At 70.9% G+C, this 12,485-nt stretch overlaps 2 protein-coding genes across 3 annotated transcripts in view; both read left to right on the forward strand.

Moving 5' to 3' along the window:
* Positions 1-8,373, forward strand: LOC135413785 (collagen alpha-1(I) chain-like). The gene is made up of 6 exons (XM_064653927.1): positions 1-81; positions 1,725-2,204; positions 5,295-5,817; positions 6,921-7,042; positions 7,307-7,381; positions 7,606-8,373. The coding sequence occupies exons 1-6, from the start codon at positions 1-3 to the stop codon at positions 8,371-8,373; spliced, it is 2,049 nt and encodes a 682-aa protein (XP_064509997.1).
* VAX2 (ventral anterior homeobox 2) overlaps positions 8,179-12,485 on the forward strand; it is a 25,716-nt gene continuing 21,409 nt past the window's right edge. Inside the window, exons 1-2 of one of the 2 annotated variants that reach the window (XM_064653633.1) lie at positions 8,179-8,662; positions 9,087-9,356. In XM_064653633.1, the coding sequence (XP_064509703.1) occupies positions 9,089-9,356 (268 nt within the window). In that variant the 5' untranslated portion in view covers positions 8,179-8,662; positions 9,087-9,088. Of the gene's footprint in view, positions 8,663-9,043; positions 9,357-12,485 lie in introns of those variants that run through there. The other variant, XM_064653634.1, reaches the window with a different exon arrangement.

The following is a 12,485-nucleotide window of genomic DNA, read 5'->3' on the forward strand; positions in this document are numbered from 1 at the left end:
ATGCCCCCGAGCGCGGGGCAGGGAGGTCAGAGCCCGTCACCTGCTGCTCCCGCCGAGCGCGGCCGGAGCGGGGCCGGCCTGGCAGGTCCCTCCCTGCGGCTGGGAATCACCTTTCCGCGGTGCCTCGCTGGCAGAGCCTTCACCCCCCCCCGTGCCACGACCCCGCGTCCTCCTGCGCCACCTGAGCCCCCCCTGGAGCCGCCGGGCCCGGCGCGGGGTCCCCGCACATCCCGCCCTCCCCCCCCGCCTCTCCCGGCCCGCAGGTCACCATTCCAGCCCAGAGCTCCAGCTGCCCGCCCTGCCGGGGGGTCAGGGCAGATGTTGCCGGCTGGGACACACACGTGGGCCCCCCGAGCCGTGCGGGGCAGGGCCGGCCCCGATCCCGGCTCTTCCCAGCAGAGCAACTGGTGCGGGCTGGTCCCGGGGGCGCGGGGAAGGGGGTGCGGGGACGGTCCCAGCGGTTACAGGACCCGCATCCAACCTGGAGCACGAGCAGGATGGAGAGAGGCTGGGACGGGGCAGACGGGTTGTTCCCGCGATCCTAAACCTCCGCCGACGCCCCCGGAGGGGCCGGGAGAGGTGGGGAGCAGTGAGGGGCAGGGATGGGGGTGCCCGGGTGCCTTAATCCACCCCGGGGCTGCAGGAACGCCTCTGCGCCGGGCGCGGAGCCAGCGATTACCTCCCGGCCCTCTGAGCTCCTTCTCCTCCTTCCCTTCTGGAGCAACACACATTAAGCCAAATCCTCCCGTCACATGGTTTGAAGGCAGAGCGAGGGAATAAGGGCAGGTCAGGAGGTGAACTGGAGGCCGCGGATTTGCCACCGGGCGGAGGGACCGGGCAGAAACGTGCTCGGCATTTCCCCGTGGATTGAGGGAGTGCGCGCCGTGATTCGCTGGTCCCCTAATCCCGGGGCCGGCACCGCGCCCGGCGCTGGCACCGGGACTGAGCCCGGGGCCGGGCTCGCTGCCCTCGCCCGGGGCTGGCACCGACCTGCCGGGCTCCAAGGGCTCCTTGGGTGGGGGAACGAGCCCAGGAGCTCCGGGCCAGAGGTGGGGTGGTGTCCCCGTGCGGGTGGGACCCTGTGAGTGGGGGTGTCCCCGTGCAGGCGGGACCCTGGGACCGCTCTGTGAGCGGTGCTGTGGTGTCCCCACGCAGGTGTGACCCTGTGATCCCCTGTGAACAGTGTCCCCATGCAGGTGTGACCCTGTGATCCCCTGTGAGCAGTGTCCCCATGCAGGTGTGACCCTGTGATCCCCTGTGAGCGGTGTCCCCATGCAGGTGTGACCCTGTGATCCCCCGTGAACAGTGTCCCCACGCAGATGTGACCCCGTGGCCCCCCTGTGAGCGGTGTCCCCACGCAGATGTGACCCCGTGGCCCCCATGTGAACAGTGTCCCCACGCAGATGTGACCCTGTGATCCCCTGTGAGCGGTGTCCCCACGCAGATGTGACCCCGTGGCCCCCCTGTGAACAGTGTCCCTATGCAGATGTGACCCCCCCATCCCTTCAGCTCCGTGGTGGGACCCGCTCCGATCTCACCGGGGAGGAACGAGGGGGTTCTGCCGAGACAAGACGAGGCAACACCACCGTGCCCCCCCCCTGCACTTCCCAACGTTCCCCCCTAAACTGCCGGCAGCCAAAACCCTCCGCCAGGACCCCCGGTGTCCTCCCCGCCCCGGGGTGTCCCCAGCAGTGTCCTCTCTCTGTCCCCCCGAGGAGCTTTAGTGCCCCACGGAACACCCGCGAAATCCATCCCGCTTTTCCCTCCCGCCGTCCCCGGGGATCCGGTACCCGAGTACCACGGGGATCGAGTACATCGGTACCACGGGGATCCAGCACATCGGTACCACGGGGATCCAGTACCCCAGTACCACGGGGATCCAGTACATCGGTACCACGGGGATCCAGTACCCCAGTACCACGGGGATCCAGTACATCGGTACCACGGGGATCCAGTACATCGGTACCACGGGGGTCCAGTACATCGGTACCAGGGGGATCTGTTACATCGGTACCACGGGGATCCAGTACATCGGTACCAGGGGGATCTGGTACATCGGTACCACGGGGATCCAGTACATCGGTACCACGGGGATCTGTTACGTCGGTACCACGGGGATCTGTTACGTCGGTACCACGGGGATCCAGCACCCCGGTGATCCGGGGGCGGCCGTGAGCTGGTCACGGCAGAGCTCGGTGGCTGCGGTGGGACCCCGTGCGGGGACCCGAGTGCGCGGGGATGGGCACAGGCCGGGGCACCTCCTCCCCTGTCCCCTGTCACGGCCGGTGCCCCACGCGTGGCTGCCCCCGTGGTTGCGCTCCCGCGGGGGGTGTCCCACCCACGCCCGGCGGGGTGAGGGGTCGGTGGTTCCCCGACCCTCGCAAACCCCCTCCCTCACCCACGCCAGCCCTCCCGTGCCGTGGGAAACAGGAGGGAGCCCGGGCTCTGCCCTCCCCTGGCAGGGAGGGTGGGCTGGGTCCTGCCCGGCCCCCAGGAACCCCCTCCCCTCTTCCCTGCCCGTCGCCCCAAAACCCACGAGGGTCTGTCCCATGCACTGCCTGAACGCCGTGGGGATCCCACTGCTCCTCCCGAGAGCACAGGAGGTTTATGGGGGTCCCTCGGGGCCCCCTTTGTCCTCCTCATGTCCCCTCTCGGGGACCCCCAGCCCCGAAGGGGCGGCACCAGTGACCCAGCAGCGGAACGGGGGGGCCGCAGCCCCCCACCCTCCCCACGGGTCCTGTGAGCCCCTGGAGAGGGTGAACAGAGGCACCGGTAACAGAATCTGCGGCTGGGGGGCTGTTGGGGGACACAGCCAAGGCATCCCACCCCAATTCCCCAAAGCAGGGTCTGGGGGGTGCCTGGAGCAGGATTCCTGGAGCGGGGATCCCTGAAGGGAACACCCCAGGAGCCGGGATCACAGAGATGAGGAGGGACAGGGGATCCCAGAAATCGGGGGGCTGGGCGAGAGGAGCCCGGGAGCAGGATGCCAGAATCCCAGGAGTGGGGATGCTAAAGGAGGAGATTCCAGGAACGGTGGTAAAGGAGGAAATTCCAGGAGCAAGATCCCAGGAGTAGGATCCTGGAAGAAGGATCCCCCAGTAGATCCCAGAAGCAGGATTCCAGGACTGGGATCCCAGGAGCACAGATGCCAGAGGAGGAGATCCCGGGAACAGGGATGCCAGAGGAGGAGATCCCGGGAGCGGGGTCCCAGGAGTGGGGTCCCAGGAGTGGAGATAGTGAAGGAGGAGGCCCCAGGAATGAGAAGTGATCCGGGGTGCCCGGACCCGCGCCCCACTCGCGGAGGTGGCCCCGCCGCCGCGGCCCCGTTTGGGGTGGGGACCCCCGAGGCGGAGGCGCTGGCCGGGTCCCCCCGGGGCCGGCAGGCTCGGCCGTGGGCGGGGTGTGGGGGCGGCCGTGCCGGGGGGGGCTGCGGTACCGGGGCCCTCTGATTTCGTTTGAATTCCCTTAATTTCGTTTGATTTCGTTTTGTCAGAGCGGGTGCGGCGGGGCCGGGCGGGCCGGGCCGGGTGGAGCGCGCCCAGCCCGGGGAGAGCTCGGCGGGTCACCCCGATCGCTCTAAAAACAACCAACCCCCCCCAAAGCAGCCACCCGCGGGGAGGGAAGGGAGCCGGGACCGGTCCCACCGTGCCCACGGGCGGCTGCCCCGTGCCTGTGTGCCCGTGTGTCCGTGTGGGGTGGGCACAGTCCCACTGCACTCGTGGACATTTCCCCCGTGTCCCCGCACAGTCCCCCCGCGGTTTCGCACCTTTCCCCGTGTCCTTACACGGTCCCCTCGTGTTTCCGCGGCTCTCCCGTCCCGTGCCCGGTCCCTCCGTGTCACCGCACGTCCCCCCACGTCCGTGCCCCGTGTTTTTGCGCGGCTCCCTCGTGTCCGTGCACGATTACCCGTGGCCCCGCACAGTCCCCCCGTGTTTTCACTCGGCTCCTTCGTCTCCCCGGACAGTCCCCCCGTGTCCGTCCACAGCCCCCCGTGTGTCCATGCAGTCCCCCCGTGTTTTCACTCGGCTCTTCCGTGTCCCTTCACAGCCCTCGTGTCCCTTAACAGGACCCCGTGTTCCCTCACAGTCCCCCCGTGTTTTCCCTCAGCTCCTTCGTCTCCCTGGATAGTCCCCCCGCGTCAATACCCAGCCCCCGTGTTCCCACACAGCCCCCCCTGTTCCCACACAGCCCCCCGTGTCCATACCCAGCCCCCCCGTGTATCCACACAGCCCCCCGTGTCCATACTCAGCCCCCCGTGTTCCCACACAAACCCCCGTGCCCGTACCCAGCCCCCCGTGTATACACACAGCCCCCCGTGTCCCCTCACTGTCCCCCCGTGTCCATACCCAGCCCCCCGTGTTCCCACACAGCCCCCCGTGTCCATACCCAGCCCCCCGTGTTCCCACACAGCCCCCGGGTTGCCTCACAGTCCCCCCGTGTTTTCCCTCGGCTCCTCCGTGTCCCCGCGCTGTCCCCCCGTGTCCATACACAGTCCCCCCGAGTCCCCGCACGTTCACCCGTGTCAGTCCACAGCTCCCCTGTTCCCTCACAGTCCCCCCGTGCTCCCACACAGTCCCCCCGTGTTCCCACACAGTCCCCCCGTGTCCCCTCACTGTCCCCCCGTGTCCATACACAGCCCCCCCGTGTCTCTGCGCGGCTCCCCCGAGTCCCCGCACGTTCACCCGTGTCCGTCCACAGCCCCCCTGTTCCCACACGGTCCCCCCGTGTTTTCGCACGGTTCCCCGTGTCCCCCTCCGTGTTTTCGTACGGTTCCCCCGTGTCTCCTCGCAGCCCCCCCGTGTCACCGCACAGTCCCCCCGTGTTCCCACACAGTCCCCCCGTGTTCCTGTACAGTCCCCTCGTGTTCCCACGCAGTCCCCCCATGTTCCTGTACAGTCCCCCCGTGTTCCCACGCAGTCCCCCCGTGTTCCCACACAGTCCCCCCGTGTTCCCACGCAGTCCTCCCGTGTTCCCACACAGTCCTCCCGTGTTCCCACGCAGTCCCCCCATGTTCCTGTACAGTCCTCCCGTGTTCCCACACAGTCCCCCCATGTTCCTGTACAGTCCCCCCGTGTTCCCACACAGTCCCCCCGTGTTCCCACACAGTCCCCCCGTGTTCCCACACAGTCCCCCGTGTTCCTGTACAGTCCCCCCGTGTTCCCACGCAGTCCTCCCGTGTTCCCACACAGTCCCCCCGTGTTCCCACACAGTCCCCCCCTGTTCCTGTACAGTCCCCCAGTGCCACCGCACAGTCCCCCCGTGTTCCCACACAGTCCCCCCGTGTTCCTGTACAGTCCCCCGTGTTCCCACGCAGTCCCCCCGTGCCCGCCGAGGCCCCGCACCGTCCCCGGGCTCTCCGCGCTCTCCCGGCCCTGGCCCGGCCGCGGCCTCGCTGCTCCGGCCCCAGGACCCTCGGCGGGGCCCCCGCCCGGGAGCACCGGGCCGGGCCGGGGGTCTGCGGGGCAGCCGCTCCTTCGCGGGGAAGGGAAGGAGCAGGAGGGTCCCCCCCGGTGCCCCCCGGTGCCCCCCGAGCCGCGCTCGGTGTGAGCCCAGCGGGCCGGGACTCACCGGGGGCGGCCGGTTCGGGGGCTGGGGAAGCCCCCGCTCCGCTCCCGGCGGACACCGCACCCCCCGCAGCCGGGCCCGGGCCGAGCCGAGCCCACCGAGACGAGCCCATCGAGCCGAGCCGAGCCCACCGAGCCGAGCAGGACCCACCGAGCCGAGCCCACCGAGCCGAGCCCCCCGAGCCGAGCAGGACCCACCGAGCCGAGCCCCCCGAGCCGAGCCGAGCCCCCCGAGCCGAGCCGAGCCGGGCAGGCACGGGCCGGCCTGGCCTTACCTCCATCTCTGGCGGGATCGGGAGCACCGGGGTGCGGGCCCGGAGCGCTCCGGGCGGCGGCTCAGGCTGCAAACCAGGAAAATAAAGGAATTTTGTGGTTTTTTCGCTCCATGACCGCCCCCGGAGCGGCGGGAAGGGGGGAGATGGAGCGGGGCGGCGGCTCCAGAGGGATGCGGGGGCTCGGCAGGGCCGGCGGCGGGGCCGGAGCGCTGGGAACGGGGATGCTCCCGGAGAGCACGGCCGCTCCCACCCGGGCCGGGCTTCCCTGGGCTGGGTCTGCTCGGCACGGCCCCGGGAGCGAGAAAAAACAGGGATACCGATAATAATAATAATATCAATAAATAGCACTAATAGCTCTAATATCGATAGCACTCATACCAATCGTACTAACACCAGTCGTACTGATACCAGCGGTAATGCTACAAATAATAGGAACACTACTAGTGACATTAATACCACTAATGTTAACACTAATTACAACAACAACAGCGGTAACAACACCACCAAAACAAACCCAACAACAGCAGTAATGATACGATAAAAAAGGGCATTTTAAAAATTATTAGTGTTATTATTATTAGTGTTATTATTTTTTTCTGAGGACCCGGCTCCGCTCTCAGCCCGCGGAGCAGCGCGGATCCCCTCGCCTCCCCTTCCCGGGGGCGGCGGAGACGGCCCGCACCCGGCATTTCCCTTTCCCCGCTTCCACTTCCCCCGGAGCAAATCCCTTCCCGTCGTTGTTAACGTTAATCGCAGGGATAACGGGAAAAAATAGCAGGAAGGGAGCGGGATCCGCGCGGAGGCGGCGGGGGCCGAGCGGGCACCGGGGGCCGAGCGGGCGGCGGGGCCGCTTCTCTGCCGGTCGTACCGCGGCCTCGGCCGCCGCTCGGGAACGGAGCTCGGCGGAGGGAGGATATTTCGTTCCGGCAGCTCCCGGTGGGCGGCTGTGCCCCTCTCCCCGGCGGGACCGGCCCGCAGGCCTCCCCACGCGTGACCGCCGGGCATCGCCTCTGCACGGTCCGGGGGGGTTGGGGTCGCGGGGTGGGGTGGGGTTGGGTTATTTTTCCCGGTTTTCGTTCAGAACCCTTTGCCGGTGCCACATCCACCCCCGGGCCCGGTGGCGGGGCAGAGCGGAGCCCGCCCGCCTTTGCCACGGCCCCGGGAGCGGGAACCGGGAACGGGGAGCGGGGTGCGGGGAACCAGGTACGGCGGCCAGAACCTACCCCGAACCGGCGGCCCCGTCCCGCCGCCCCCTTCTCGCCCCTCCGGGCCCCGCAGAACCGGGGGTGCGGGCCGGGGCCACCGGCCCTCGGCGGGGCCCGTCCTCCGCGGCCCAGCTCCCCGCTCGGCCTTTTTCGTTTGCTTTATTTTCTTTCCTTTTTTTCTCCCTTTTATTCCATTCCTTTCCTTTTACTTCCTTTATTCCCGTGACTTTATTTTTCTCTTTTGTTTTATTTTTGCCCCCAGTCTGTTTTTCCCCTCTCCGCGCTGGTTCGGCCGTTCCAGGGACGGGCCCAGGCCGCCGCAGACACGGACACTCGGGTACCACGCCAGCACAAGGCCTTGAGCTCCCGGGCGCTTCCCGCCTTGGCCGGGCTCCTTCCCGGTGCACCGGGCCGGGCTCAGACCCCGGCGGGTCCCCCCACCCCGGGCAGTGCCCGGTGCCGGGCTGCGGGAGCGGCGGGGCGCGGGCGGGTGTCGGGGGGGGTTCGAATTCTCAGGTGCGCTTGGGTTAACGGTTAATTTATTGCTTTTTAATCCGCCAGTATTGCAACGGTTTCTATTTGAGGGGGCCCGGGGGGGTAACGGGGAATGGGGCGGCCGCCCCCGCCCGCTCCGGGGACGTGTCGCCGCCGCTTTTCCGCCGGGTTTTGCCCCGTTGCGGAGAGAGGCGGAACGGACCCCCCCGAGGCGGGGGACTGCCCGGGACACCCCCCGGAGTCCGTCGGCCCCCGCTGGACACCGGGAGCCGCCTCCCTCGGTCCCGGTGCCGGTGTCGCCTCCGCTGCCGGGAGCGGCCGTGCCGCTTAACGGGGATTTCGGGGCTCCCCCGCGGCCCCATCCCTGGGAGGCGGTGGCGTAATTGCGGGAGCAGCGGGCGCTCTTTGGACCGCCGGGCTGCGGGGCACCGCGGGGGAGAGGAAACGGAGCCCCCCGCGCCCCCCCCGGGGAGGGGCAGAGCGAAGGGGGGGATTTTTTATTCGTTTCCACCTCGGCCGGCCCTTCCCCGGCCCGGGGGGTTCCCGTGGGTGAGCCCCGCGGGAAGGCGGCACCGCCGCCGCTGCCGGGGCCGGAGCCGGGGCCGGGCGGCCGCCGTTGCCGGGGCTCTTTGTTTACCAATCGGTGTCACGGCACGGGAGAGCAGGAAATTGCGTCTGTACCGGGCCGTTAATTTAAAAGCGGCCCTTTCCTCCCCCCGGCCGCTCCCCGGCGCGGCGGGGGCTCCGCCGCCCGCTCCCCGCTCCCGGCTCCGGCGGCGGCCGGGGATGCGCAGCCGAGCGCGGCGGCGGGAGAGGGCCGGGCCGGAGGAATAAGGACCCGGCTTCTTCCCCGGTCCCACCCCCGGCCGCTTCCTCCGCAGCTCCCTCCCCTCGGCCTCCCCTTCCCCTCCCGCCCCCCACTCCCCCTAAAATCATCCCCCCATCTCCCGGTATTGATTTCCCCGCACGCCAATCCCAGCGCGGCGCGGCGAGCCCGGGCACCGGCGGCTCCTTCGCCCGCTCCCGCCGGGACCGGCATCGGGACCGGGACCCGCACCGGGACCGGCGCCCCATGGAAGGGCAGCGGCTGCGGCCGGAGCGGCTGAAGTTTGCCCGGAGCGAGGTGCCGCGGGAGGTGGAGCTGGGGAGGGGGCGCGGGGGGGGCTCAGCCGCCTGTCAAAGTTTTAAACTCCTTTTTTCCCCCCCCTCGCACCCTCTCGGGACGCCCCGATGGGTCCCCCCCCACCCTCCCCACCCCGGTACCACCCCCGGCCGGTGGAGCGGGGAGGGGAGCGCGCTTTAAATGCCGTCCCCCCGGGTGGGAGCGGGCGAGAGGCGGGAGGTGACGGCCCCCGGCGGTCCCCGGCCATGGGGGTGAGCTGGGGCGCCGAGCCCCGGGGGGGCCGGGGAGGGGCGGGGAGGGGAAGGGGTCTGGGGAGGGAGGGGGGGCTCCCTCCCACCCCCCCCCGCCTAGTCTTGCCTCCTGTCTCCCTCTCCCCGTCTCTCTCTCTCCCTCCTGATGTTTGATCCCGCCGCGGCGCCCGCAGGGATGAGCGATGGAGGGGCCGAGCCCGGCGGGAGCCCCGTGCTGCTGGCCGAGCCCGCGGCCACCGGGCGGGCCCGGGAGAAGGCGCCGACCCGGGCGGAGCTGGAGAGCGCCCTGCGCGGCGGTGGCGGAGGCGGCGGCGGCGGCGGCTTCAAGGACATCCCCGGAACGTCGGCGGTCAGCCCCGGCTCCTCCAAGGAGTGCGCCCCGGACACCGAGAGCCCGTCGGGGACCGGCGAGGCGGATTACTGCCGCCGCATCCTGGTGCGAGGTACGGGCAGGGTCCCCGCTCCCGGCCCCCGCTCCCCGCTTCCCCCTCCGGGACTTCCCGCTCCGAGGACGGGGAATCCCCGGCACCGCTTCCAGCGCATCCCGGGCGCTGCCCGGCTGCCTGCTCCGATCTCTCGGCCCCGCCGCTTCCCGTGGCTCCGCTCCGTGCCGCACGGACCGGGCCCGCCGCCCCAGCCCTGCTCCGCCGGGAGCGGGCTCCGAGCGGGGCCGTGCGTGCCCGGCGGGGTCCGGGGGAACGGGTGCGGGGTCACGGACCCCCGGGCCGGCTGAGCCCCGCGGGGACGCGCGGGCGGCGGGAGAGGGGGGACAGCATCGCGTTTGAAGCGATGTCGCAGGAGAAAAGCGTCACGGAGCGGCGGCGGGCGAGGGGGGGGTATTTTTTTTTTTCCCCTTTATAATATCCCCGGCTCGACCGGGGCTGGGGCACGGCGGGACCCGGAGACGCCGCGTCCCGCATCCCGGATCCCGCCCCGCCGCCCGCGCTCGGTCCCCGCCGGCCCGGGGCTCGCCGGGGCCAGCTTGGCTCGTGGCGAACCCCGAGAAGTTTGGGGCGCCTCGGAGCGGCTGCGGCAGGCGGGCAGGGACCGAGCGCTGCTCGGCTCGGGGCTCCCGCGGCTCCGGGGATGCTCAGCGTCTCCCCCGCTCCCGGAGCCCGGAGCAGCTCGGCGGCCGCCCGGCGATCAGGGCTGAGGCCTCCCGGTCCCCAGCCCAGCGCTCGGGCAGGGCGGCGGGGACCGGAGCCGCGGCCGTGAATTCCCTCCTCGCCGCCTCGGGGGCGGCGGGGACCGGAGCCGAGTCCCCGTTCGATCGCCACCCCGGGCCGGGCATCCCGGCAAACGGCCCCGCCGCTCCCGCAGCCTCTTCCCGGCTGTGGCGATGGGCGCCTTTCGCCGACAGCCCGGCTGCCGCAGTCCGAGCCCTCCGAGCCCTCCCCGGGCACCGCGGCGGGGCAGCGGGCAGCGCTCGGGGGTGAGCCCGGGGGTCCCGCCCGGGGTATCCCCCCGTCCCGGGGGTCGCCGAGCGGGGCCGCCGCCGTTCCCGCCGGGGTCAGGCCGGGGTCAGGCCTCTCCTCCGCCGGTTTCAGTCCTACCCAGGCCCTCCCGACGGTCCCGGGGATGGGAGCGGGGCGGGGGTCGGTGCCCAGGCCCGGGGCAGGGTCCCCGCTGCCCCCGGCCCCGGGGACCCCCACCCGGGAGCGCCCGGTCTCACCATCTTGCTGCAGCCGCCACGGTGCGGACAAAATGGTGGCGGGGAGAATCGCCGCAAATAACCGGGAACGGAGCCGAAATGAAGCGGGGGGGACGCGGCGGGGACAGCGGGTGTGCGGGGCCACGGGCCCGCCGCTCCCCGCCCGCCCCCGGCCGGGGTCCCGCAGCCGGGCAGGGTCGGGGCCGAGCACCGGCCAGGCCCGGGCAGAGCTCCAGGTCGGTTCTACGCGAAGTGGGAGGTTAAAATGCTTATTTTTACATTTTTAAAATGTAATCTTCGATATTTTTAATTCCGCCCTCGCCGCCAGCCCCGGGGAGGGGCCGCATCGCCCCCGCCAGCCCCGGCCCCGGTGCGGGGCGGCTGCGGTGGGGCGGCTGCGGCGGAGCTGCCGCGACCCCGCTCCAGCCCCGGGGTTCGCCCGCGGTGCCTTCGGTGAGGACGGGGGTCCTGGGAAGCCCCCCGCTCCGGCGGGGCTCTCTCGGGGTCTCGGTCCGCCGCCTGGCACAGCTCGGTACCGGGGACCGGCCGTGCGGGACGGGGCCGCTTCGTCCCCGGCCGTCCCCATCTCACCGGGCCGGTGGCTCCCGGCCGCCTGCGGGTGGTTTTTCCCGGGGATAACCGGGAGAAGGGCTCGGCGGCGGAGGGAGCCGGGCAGCCCCGGGGCCGGTCCCGCTGCCAGCGCGGCCGCTGCAGTCCCGGGGGCGGCGGGGCGGGGTGGGGGCACATCCAGGGGTGCTTCCCCCTTCCTCCCGGTCACCTCTGCGGGCCCGGGGGTCGCAGAGCACGTGGGGGGACCCCGGTGGTGTTTGGGATGCACTGAGAAGGGCTGCAGGTTCCTGTGCCCCTCAGCCTGTCCCGAGGTGCCACCAGGGCCTCCCCATGGCACGGAGAGGGATTGGGGAGACGTGCTGGGGAGCTGACAGGGCGAGGGGGGGCCCCAAAATGTCCTGGCAGCTGCGTTGATGTAGAAACCCTCGTGCACAGCAGGGTGTGTGGGATGTCCCTGTGCCAAGGAGAGGTGTCCCTGTGGATATGGGGGTGTGTGGCATGGCCCTGTGCCAGGCAGAAGTGCCCCTGTGGACATGGGTGTGCATGGGGTGTCCCTGTGCCAGGCAGAGGTGTGCCCTGTGCACACGGGTGTCCTGGGCTCTTCTGGGGGATTTCAACCCCAGGCCTTGTCCCGGACCCGCTGCCATCAGGTGTATCCCGGTCCCCAAGAGCAGGCCGTGCCACCAGGGCCCCAGCGAGGCCGGGGGCTGCGGGAACCCCCCGGGCAGCCACGGCAGGACCTGGCGGGTGTTGGGGGTCCGGGATCGGGCAGCTGATGGGGGAAGGCTCTGCAGAGGGGGTCCCGCAGGCAGGGTGGTGCTGTGCCCTTCCTGGCACGGGGGGACGGCCGTGGGCCCCCAAAACCCACAGCGGGGAAGGTCTGTGGTGCCCGGCAGGTTTTGGGGGCGAGGGTTTTGGGGACGAGGGTTTTGGGGGCGAGGGGTTTGCCTCTCCTCTGCCGAGCTGGCACCGTGGGCTGTGCCCCTTCCCTCCCTCCCCCCCGGTGCTGCTCCCCCACCCGCGGCCCAGCTGCCGGGGGGATAACAATAAATAATGCCCGAGCGATGCCGGCGCGGCGAGGGCGGAGGGCAGAGCTGCAGCTGCGGCTCCGAGGCCACCAGCCCCGGCTGTTGTTGTGCCGCGGGGCCGGCGTGGGCACGGGCATGGGCACGGGGGTGCGGACGTGGTCTGGGCATCGTCTCTGCCGCCGCTCTCCCCTCACAAAATGGTTCCCGGGCCCGCGTCCCCATCCCGCCGGAAAAGCCGCCGATCCGCCCACAGCCCGTTTCCTTTCCCGCGGCCCCGTGCCCACCCGTGGGCTGTGGGGTGTGGGTCTGGTCCCACCGGACCC

This window comes from Pseudopipra pipra, chromosome 4 (assembly GCF_036250125.1).
Source record: "Pseudopipra pipra isolate bDixPip1 chromosome 4, bDixPip1.hap1, whole genome shotgun sequence".
Classification (NCBI taxonomy): Eukaryota; Metazoa; Chordata; class Aves; order Passeriformes; family Pipridae; genus Pseudopipra; species Pseudopipra pipra.

Excerpts from the sequence above, each read along its gene's own strand:
- LOC135413785 (XM_064653927.1), top strand. The coding sequence starts at position 1 with ATGCCCCCGAGCGCGGGGCAGGGAGGTCAGAGCCCGTCACCTGCTGCT. Across the intron at positions 7,043-7,306 it reads AGCGGGGTGCGGGGAACCAG|TCTGTTTTTCCCCTCTCCGC; the intron begins GTACGGCGGCCA and ends TTTTGCCCCCAG. Across the intron at positions 7,382-7,605 it reads CCGCAGACACGGACACTCGG|TATTGCAACGGTTTCTATTT; the intron begins GTACCACGCCAG and ends TTAATCCGCCAG.